The 10,587-nt window shown below is 39.6% G+C and overlaps 1 protein-coding gene across 2 annotated transcripts in view; it reads left to right on the plus strand.

Moving 5' to 3' along the window:
• Nucleotides 1–9,185, plus strand: part of LOC127988354 (DENN domain-containing protein 1B) — a 91,097-nt gene extending 81,912 nt beyond the window's left edge. For both annotated transcript variants that reach the window (XM_052591089.1, XM_052591090.1), the window contains 3 exons: nt 7,134–7,219; nt 7,379–7,595; nt 7,979–9,185. In XM_052591089.1, coding sequence (XP_052447049.1) covers nt 7,134–7,219; nt 7,379–7,595; nt 7,979–8,569 — 894 coding nt within the window. In that variant the 3' untranslated portion in view covers nt 8,570–9,185. The remainder of the gene's footprint in view (nt 1–7,133; nt 7,220–7,378; nt 7,596–7,978) is intronic.
• The last annotated feature ends 1,402 nt before the right edge of the window (nt 9,186–10,587 follow it).

Consider the following 10,587-nt stretch of genomic DNA (forward strand, 5'->3'; position numbering starts at 1 on the left):
GTGGCTAAAGCGGCCGTGTGTAGTGTGTGTCTTGCGTGTGCGATGCAGTGATGTGTTGCCAAGCCCAGGCAGGGAAGCGGTGAGCCCCCCATAGACGCAGGAGGTGGCCTGGATTCATACTATTCACTGGCCTGCCTCCATTTCCACTCGAAATAGGCCGCGGTTGTTTCACAAAACCAGTTTTTGGACTGGCAACAAGGATTCGGCTTTGATGTACCAATAACTTTATGTATAAAGACTGTAGCTTACACCATTCTAGTGTTTAAAAGCCGCTGTTCATCCTCCATCTGGCCTTAAGTGAAAGGAATGCTTTTTCATGTTACTGTAGCTTTAAGATCTGTATGTAAATGAGCTCTGTTCTGATTGGAAGAGAGGTAGGACCCCTGAACTTAAATATACTGGTGTAGTTCATACTGAATAGGCATGTCATCTTTAGATGTGTTTAGAAAACTGCTGTTTTTCATAGCATTTTATTCAGGCTTTATAAATGGTGTCCTAGTTATAACTGGGCAGCTGTAGGTTACATTCACCCTAACACACCTTTTATCCCCAAAAAGCTCAAACACACATGTATCTTCCTATTCTGTCCCTCATACTGACACCTATAACCATGAGGCCATGTTCCCAGGGACTCCCATAATGCCCTTGCTGCATCGATCTGCCCTCTTCTTCAACCTAACTTACACACTTTCTCTCTCTCTCTCTCTCTCTGTTGCACTATATATATATATATATATATATATATATATATATATATATATATATATATATATATATATATATATATATATATATATATATATATATATATAGTCAAACCAAAACTAATGCAAAAAAAAACTTTTATGCAATTGAAAACTTTCAGATGCAATTAATCGTGATTAATTATTTGACAGCTATATATATAAATATATGTATATGCATGTATAGTATGCTAATTTATATATTTAATGTATTAGACCAGAGAGTAAAACGAAGAGCAGTCAACAAGTGTCCAGCATTCACAAACTGCACGTTCACTTTTCATTTATATAAAAAAGTCCAGGTCCATACCAATTATAAATTGCCTACTCAGACACACATTCATTAGCTGTCCGCCAGTATCATTAAAAGTACCTTTGCTAAATATTCAGCCTCTATATTGAGGCTTTCAACCACCGTAGCTCAGCAACATGAATGTTGATCAAGAATGCCGAGCTGAAGGGTGCAAGTGTTGATTAGCTGTAAAAATATCTCACTTCCGCTACACTTCCGGCATGAACAGCCGGCCCTTGTGCCCTTACATGCTCACACCTCCACGGCCCTCGTGTGAAGGGCATTGGACAAAAGCCACGGCTGGTCTGATCCCTCCCCGCCTGCACACCATCATAACCGCTAACTTTCTATCCAGCCCTTAATTAACGCGGCTATTAGCTGCATCCTTGTTGTCAGGGAGAGCTGAAGAGAATGGGAATAGGTGGTATGAAAAGGTGTGGAGACGGAGGTCCTCCAATTAGGGCTTTTCTTAAGGTGGCGGTTGACTCCCTCCACTCACCCGTCCCAGAGGAATCCCTGGGCTTTATCACAGCTCTCAGACTCATCACATACATGCGCATGTTCTGCTGTTTGTGCACCAGAGTGGATGCGGCGGCCACAAAGAAGCCTCTACGCGATCAATGAGTAAATCAATCCGCTGCGCCGTTCAGTCATCGTTACCGTCTAACAGAGAACAAAAGAGCACCGGGTGACGGGGGTCTCAGCGCCAGGCCAGCACGCTCGTTTCTTTAACGGACTTCTGCTGGTGTTCATTAAAACGGGAGAAATGCTAGAGTATAATGAGACCTGAAGCATCCTATTAACCGTGTTCGTGTCTAAAAATATGAGAGCGCTCGTGGAAGTGCTTTAGTTATTTAATATACATTTTTTTTAGGAAACATTCAATGATCAGCGGAATACATCTGTGAAGTGAAAAGGAGAATTATTGTAAACAATCCTACCTAGATCTTTTTTAGGACCTAAAATAAACCCAGGCAAGGTGATCAGGACCCCAATGCAATAAAATACTTTACGTTATAAATAAATAAATGGATTATGAAATATTGATTTAGGTTGAATTTCTTTCATTATGTGAGAAGAAAGACAGGGTTACACGAGAGGAATGAAACCAGCCCGGTTATGAGGGAAATCAGTTGCCTGGGAAAACGAAAACGGTTTAGCCTTAGATTGAAATTTAAAGTGCAGAATTGCAACCAACCAATCAGAATTTAATGGATATATTCATTTTGATCAATGACTATGAAAAAAAATATATTTAACATAAAAAACAATCCGTCAAGTAATTAATGTGTGTATGTACATATATGTGTGTGTGTGTGTGTGTGTGTAGGTATTTGGTTACACTTTATTTTAAGGTGTCTTTGTTACAGTGTAATTATATATTTAAATACTGTGTAATAATAACAAACTACATGTACTCACAATATTTGATTAGGATTTGGCTTAGGGTCAATTGCAAGTAATTATGCATAATTTGTTGTTATTATAATAGTAAGTACCTGTAAAGTGTGACAAGAATACGTTAGAATAAAGTATCTTTTATAGTTGTTGTTCTTATTAATATTATACTATGTTTTTATTTTGATTCTATTTGTTTTATAAGTTCAGTGCACTTTCACGAATGCTATAACAACACTTTGCTGCACTCACAGAAAAGTTGAGCTGTATTTTCGGAGTCTGGCTCACTGCGGCGTACAGTATAAGGGGCTGGTGTTCAGGTCCGGCCTCAGGGTCTGTGAAAGCCAGACTGGGTGTCAGTAGCAGGGCCTGGGGCAGAGTGGAGCTGATCTCTATCTCCTGCTTATTCCCCGCGACTGAAGCTATGGGTGTGTGTATGTGTGTGTGTGTGTGTTGCGGCTGCCTCCTCTGAGTGGCACACAGCCTCTGGGGAATGACTCCACACACACACACGCTCTCTGGATGAAGCCGGCAGATGGATCCCCTATAGCCGTGGCCAGTTCAGCAGCGCTGCATATTAAAGAGTCCAAAAAGCTCTGTTCAAGTTGTGTATAATTCATACACACTTCCTGCTCCGGCTTATGAGCTTCCACCTTCATTTACATACCGCCCTAAGCAGTGACCACTGTAAACATGATTACGTTACAGCTGCGCAACTCTTCAAGTCGTGGAATCAAAATTAATCTGATTTACTTTCTTCAAGAGATATTCCGTGTTCAAAACCAGTTAAGCTCATTCAAGTGCATTTGTGGTCAAAATGTAAAATTCCGACTCATGTCTCGTTTTCTTAAAAAGTACATAAATAAATTATAATCAAGGTTACGGTGCGGAACTTACATTGAAAGTGAATGGGAATCATTTTGGGGGATTTAACAGCAGAAATGTAAAGACATTAAGCTTATAAATCCCTTACATAAATTTATCGTTAAAACGTATGTATCATATGAGCTTCAAAGTCAAAAAAATTTTTTTAAGGGTTTTAGTTGTTACAATATCATTAAAAACGAAACAAAATTTAGTTGCCGCGAAGTAAAATTGGATTTAACTTAACATATTTAATGGCTGTACTATTGGCTGAAACTGAGTATTTTACTGTTCACAGATTCCACTCACTTCCACTGTGTCTCAATGTAAACACGTATTTATAATTTTTTTTTAGTAGTGAAATGTCAATTATGAAGTAATAATGTATAATCAAAATTATGCCACAACAGCTGTCAATTTAACAGTGATATTCTTATAATACATGTTCTTGCACATGTTGTACAATATATTTCAAAGAAAACATTTTTGTATTCAAAAAAAACAAAATCCCTTTGAGTATCCATTTCAATAAAAGATGAGCCATATAAGTTAAAGTTCTCTAAATGCGTTTATATCTACATCCATGTCTTTTCGTAAGGAAATTACATTTAGATGTGGCTTATTCTTTCGAAACTCATCTCACGCAGGTTCATGGCTGTTTGTACGGATGCGTGAATGTGAGAACGTGTGAGATAGAGCTCCCAGTGAGAGCTTTGTGAAACCGCGTAGGTCTGGAGGACTGCCAGCGTCGAGATGGATTCGTTGGGTGTCAAAAAACATTGACGAACAAATGGAGAGAAAGCGCTTTTGGCCGGTGGACGTTTCGCTGCAAACAGAGAAGCCGCACATCTGCATGAGACTACGATGAGATGGAGATGCAAAAAGCTCACAGGAGGGGGAGAAAACCCTCTCGGCTGTAACCAAAGTGCCACCTACTGGATGCTCGCAAGCGACGCACACATCCGGACTCTTTCTTGTGCTCTCCTGCTCTCTGATATTCGGAAAGTTGCTTTCAGCCGGAGCCAATTGGAGGGAAGTTGCCTGAGAAGGGGTCCTGGGCTCTGTTTAAAGGGGAACTGCTTGAATAGCTCAGCAGATGCTGGCTTAAATTTTGGCTTGGAGGCGCAGGGGTTTTGTTTGCATTTTCCAGGCATATCTTCCCTTTCCATATCCTGCCAAGAGCATGAGATCAGTGCCTGGTCTGAAATAGCATATGAAATATATAATGCAAGCCTGGCTATTAAATTGACGAGACGATTGGCTGCAATGTAAAGCCCTGTTGCCGCTTCTTACAACTTGGCCACGCTAGAAGCAAAATGGGATTTTTCTCTTAAACGGCCGGCCCCGACAAGAGAGATGAAGTTTAAATGCTTTTAAAGTCTCCGTTGAAGAGCGTGATGTCTGCTCGCCGCTTTGACTGAAGACAGCCCATTTTCCGTGTGGATTTGAACAGGCAGTTTAAGGAGCAGATGCTGACCTGTGGCGGCTCAATATGTCTGTGCTGATTTAGGGTACACGTAAAAGAAGCAAATAGGCACATGTCTGCTTGTTTTCCAAATCAGCAGTTTTGGCCCGTCTCGGAACAGTGGCTCGAATGGCTTTTATTATTTTATTTCATATCCTGATTCTTTTCCAGGCTTTTGACTTTGTTTCACGACTTACTTTGGAAAGAATGAAGTGACGGTAATGTTTAGAGGCGATTTTGTCTTAATGTTACTTCCCGGCATTCTCTGCTCTGTCATCCTAGAGCATAATTAGTGATTTGCAAAGAGAAGCATTGCTATTACCATTACGATTGAACAAACAATTTGCAGGTTTTCGTATATACGTATCTATGTATGTGCGTGTATTTATGTATGTATTTTTCAGGCTGCATAATTTGGCCAAAAAAAACTGTGACTGATGTCAGTATGGTTTTAATAATAATTGTTATTATGATGATGACTGTTATTATTATTATTACTCAATATAAAAAAAGTTTAAAAAAAGTAAATACACTACAGTACATTGTAATAGAAAATTTGAGTTGCTAAGATAATAATTGTTGTTTTATTTTATTTTACAGTACTACTGAAAAATTACAATATTATGTCAATAATAATACAATATTAATACTTGACGGCCTTAATTTTTTTTTTTTAATGGTTTCAACTATTTTTTAGCTTTAAGTCTTGCATTAATCATGCAACCTTACTAACCCATAACTTCAAATATAAACTTATTTTCACTTACCCTAGTTTCTGCATAGCAACATAATTGCAGAAACTGTCCAAACACTTTAGCAACCACAAATCAATGTACTAGAACAACTATGGCAATGTGGCGGCAAACCAGTTAGCTGACAAATCGATTATTCTTCTTTCTATTTTTTCTTTTCTCAACTGAATGTGTTGAGAAAACGAAAGAATGGAGTTTTGATCAAGTTTAGGCCTGATTTTGTCATATTTCCCAGGATCCTCTGCTGTGTTGTCTTGAAGTGTAATTAGCCATTTGCTACGACTAGCATGACTATTACTACTCTTTCACACTGACAACACTAAGTATGGGCTTCATTTGATTTGGTTCAGTAAGAAACTACCCAAAACACTCTAGCCACTGCGTAGCAACATGCTAAAAACATATTAGCAACCCCTAATCAGTGACTTAACCATTCTAGCATTGTATCTGCAGGTTTTGCACAAGCTAACTACTCATCTTTACATAAGGTTTTTTAATGTTAAGATTATTCTGCAGATGATCTCAAAGCTCACAGTTTAGCTGAATAAAAATGAATCCCATGAATCAGCGTTTTGAAATAGTTAGCATTTAGCTAACTTGCCGTCTCTTCAGATTTTTAGTGCATAAACATGACTGTATCTGCTGAGAGTTTGCTTTTTTGTTACGGTAGGTGTTTGAGATTCAGGCCTGGTGTTGCCATCCTGCAGAGGGCTTGCGCTCACCTTGTTTTAATAAACACCTCTGCTCGTAGAAAGCGCCTCTCTGAACAACACGGCCTGCTCCGCAACTCAAGGGACTACATAACTGCAAACAGTGTTGCAGGGCAAACACACATACACACCCCGCCGACACCAAATGAATGTGACACAGTTCCGCAGGTGCATCCAGCCCCTTCACTTGAGCCAAAGTGGCTTGCCGGCCAGATTTATGACCCTGACACAGGAATCCATTAAAGCCTTTTGGAGGATTCAAGGCCTGAACCCCCCGTAATCGCTTTCATTATAGCTGCCGGCTACTAGCGAGTGGGGCAATCAGCGCCCAACATGTGTTTCTGTTTATTCCAATGGCAAAGTGTTCAGTACACACATCTCTTAGCTATTTTTATGGACGGGGTGGCCGTTAACCCATTCATCAGGCAGCGATATCCAAGATGGAAAGAAGCTCCTTAGCCGAGCCATTATGGCAAGATTTGACCATATCCACCCCGTCCGGTTGGCAACGTAGCGTGACGTTTTTCTCGCACCTTGGGCTCTTTAAAAGGGCTTTGGTTTAGTAGCGTGCTTTGATAATGTGGCAAACGGCGGGTTATGGGCTACTTTAGTGAGTGGCGGGCATGTGCATGTTCACATCGTGGATGGCTAGTTAATGGCAAACCCTAAAGCCTGGGGCCGCAGCTTGAAGCTGTGCCCTATAATACTTAAATTCTTTAATTTGCCAATTAAACGCGTTACACAGGTGCGTTATAAAAGCAGAGGGATTAGCAGAACGAGCACCTATGTCAAGGACAGGAATTAATGTTGTCGCTCTGTAATGAGGACATGAGATACAAAGTTTCTTTCAGGAAATGTGTTGCTTTAGTAGATTAGGTGGGATTTAAATGTGTCGGTCTTCTGTTTTAGCGTCAAAATCCAAAGTCGTCTCCACACATGAGCCTGTGTTTTCCGGAGGGTTATAACAACGACAACAATGATGACACAGTCAGCAGGTAAGGGTTTGAATTAGATTACAGTATGTTTTCCAAACCTTTTATGGGTAAACATCTTCCATTTGTCAATGCAACACTGCCCTCTGGTGCTTTTTTCTCCCACATGGCTTTTGAGATAGCAACTTGTGTGTGTGTGTGTGTCTGCGTGTGTGTGGGCAGAATATCCTCTGAGGACAGCGGGGAAGTGGCATTATTCAATGAAGACAGTGATGACTCTGTTTTAGAGTTTCAGTCTGAAGTTAGTCAGACGGGCCAGATGAACCTGCTGGAGGAGATTTTGGACTCTCTCAGTACATCCCACATTAAACAAGGACGAATGTCTGCCGCCAAGAGCCTGGACTTTTTCAGATCAGTCGAAGACCTAGACAATCCCACGGTGAGGGATGCCTTTTATTTTAGTTTTTTCAATTTAGATTTATTTATTGATAATTGGTATTTATTAATTTATTTTAAATTATTATTTAATTTAATTTATTGATTATTTAGTTGATTTAATTGCATTTTTATATAAAAAAAAAAAATATATATATATATATATATATATATATATATATATATATATATATATATATATAAAAAACTTTTTAATTCAGCATGAACTAACAAGTTACCATTGAATTATTCCAAATGTTTTAAATTAGATAGATTCAGAAGATAATATTAGAAGTATAAAGGGTACTGATTTTAGGTTAACTTCAAAGCTTTGTGTGCATAAACAACGGCATGGTCTTGTGAGCTTGTCATTTGTACTGTTTCCAGAAAAATTGCAAGTCCCCACTGGGAAGTAGTTCTTCTCAGGTCGATTGTGAAGTAGAAAATGGAGAACAAGGCGGATGGAATATGGGTCAAGACGACAGCGCCATCAATGGTAAACATCTCCCACCTTCGCCTAGACGCCAAGCCAGCTCCCGTTCCCTTCCTGTCTGTCCTCCCATTGCCAATGATCTCACCAATGAAGAGAACCCGAGGAACTCTCTCCCTGAGACACCCAAAGTTCAACTCTTGGTACCTCTTGACACGGACAAACCCAGCAGTTCCCAGCTGAGACCAGACAACCGACCACCAGCAAGCCGCAGCCTTTCCCGACAGAAGGTCCTTTCTAGAAGAAGAACCCAGAGGCCGTCCCAGGAACATGCCCAGCAGAAGGCAGCAAGTGGACAACCTTTGGTCCTTGTTCCGTGGGAGAGGAAAAAACAGCCCAAGGAGAAAAATATGGAAGAAAGAGGGAATGAGACTCAGGAGACGGGCTTACTGGAGGAGATAGAGTCCATGTGTCGCATGAGCATGGCCCTCAAAAGCAACCAGGAGTTCACACTCATCAGAAACAACACCAGCATGGACAAATCCTGAGAAAACGGCACAACACTCACGTCTAACCTTTCTCTTTTCATAGTCACGCCTTCCTCTGATGCCACACCAAGTGTTTGCAAAGGTGTGTTGTAGGTAATGTGAATGTTCGGTCCTCTTATTTCTTACATTCGGTCCAAAACAACAAACGGTATCATTGAGAACTGGTGGTTGGAAAGGACGAAAATTTGGTTTAAAGGGATTTATGTCAGCATTCAACATCCAGTTTTATTTATTTGAGCAGATGATTGCACTTTCAAATCACTGTTTTGATAAATCACTGTGATGAGGAACAGATTTCCCACTGTGTATTTTACTAAATCGTATGAAAGTATTTAAATAGCGAGCAAATCTCAGCTTCATATAATACCTTAAACAGATTTAATTTGCTTTTACACAGTATTTCCAAAATGTGCCACTATAGCTGGCTAGCTTGCTAACTACTATCACTATCTTTTGTATCCAATGCGTCTTATAAAGATATATTTATCTAGGCCAGGAGAACAACTGGTTCTCAATTTGCTATTTTTGAGAGAAAAAAAGTATTTTTTCAACACAAATCTCAGGTTTATGCTGTTATCCAAGATGAGATGTTAGCATTTGAATTTCTTAGACAAAATCGAAAAAAACGAAAATCCAGATGTGTTTTTTTTTTTTTTTAAGAACTAATAAACTTAGTATATTGATATTTAATTGTGAAAATACTGGTACTGCTGATGGCCAGTGCCAAAAGCAGTACACTTGTTACTGATAAATAAATATATTTTAACCCCCTATCTTATTCTGTACAATGGCCAGAAATATACTCAACGCAAGTACGATAACCTGAACGCTTCTAGCTAACAAGCCCAATTTCACACAAAGTTGTAAAATTTGTAACGTAACAACTACGTATTGCATTCTCAGCATTGCCACAAGAGGTGCTGTAGCAGCATTATCATAAACTAGATGCATCCGAAATTACATACTGAGTATCTACTATATTTATGAGGGACAAATTACGCAGCCAAAAAAGCATGTTCCCAACACTGGTCCTGGAGGCACCCCAACACTTCACGTTTTGCATGTCTCCTTAATCAGACACACCTGATTCAGATAATCAGCTCATCGGTAGAGACTCCAGGACCTGAAATCGGTGTGTCAGAGAAAGGAGACATGCAAAATGTGCAGTTTTGGGGTGCCTCCAGGTCCAGGGATGGGAACCACTGCTCTATAGTATGAATGTGTGTAGTACTACATCCGCCCTTTTGTCATTGTCATGTGACTTACAATGTTTGCGTCGTTTCACTGCCATTTGCGACTCGTCTTCAGTGGCTTCAAGGGATATTAAATGATCGACTGAATGTGCCCTTTAAAAATTCGCAAGAATTAGTGAGTAATGTTTTTTTTTTTTGGGTGGGGGGTTAAAAGAGTTGTTTTATAAATATGATAAATATGATGAAAACAGTCGTACTACTATTCGTATTGTGGATGTCGCCTTCAAAACTGTACTGCTACACCAAACAGGAAGTGGTTATTAGATCCAGCACTTGTTTCTTTAGTGGCTGATGAGTTATTTAGGTCATTGAGCAGAGTGATTTAGGACATGTGCCATTCTGTCTGACACTTTAATGACTCTCCTCACCCCTCCTGCGTAATCTGCTGTGGTAACGATATGGCTGTAAAAACATTCAAAGTTTAGGACCCCGTCTTAAATCAAGCTAGGCTTCTTAACGTAGCGGCTGAACTCAAAGCTGTCCTGAAACAATATATGCGTCAGCCTTTGAACAAATCAGATGCCCCGATGAATTATGCAAAATCAGTGTTATCAATAAACTTAAATTGCCATTGTTATTTATTTTCTTTGTAAAACCCCTATTAAATACAAACTAGGATTTCTTGGCTTTAGTCTAGTTTAGTTTTTGCTCGGTACACACAAGACATACAGGACATGTTGTTGGTGTCGCAACGTCAACACTGATAATATGCATATGAAAAATAAATGAAGTAAAATGTGAAATGCAAGATGTTGTGGCTAAATA

The sequence above is a fragment of the Carassius gibelio genome, chromosome B22, assembly GCF_023724105.1.
Source record: "Carassius gibelio isolate Cgi1373 ecotype wild population from Czech Republic chromosome B22, carGib1.2-hapl.c, whole genome shotgun sequence".
NCBI classification, from domain to species: domain Eukaryota; kingdom Metazoa; phylum Chordata; class Actinopteri; order Cypriniformes; family Cyprinidae; genus Carassius; species Carassius gibelio.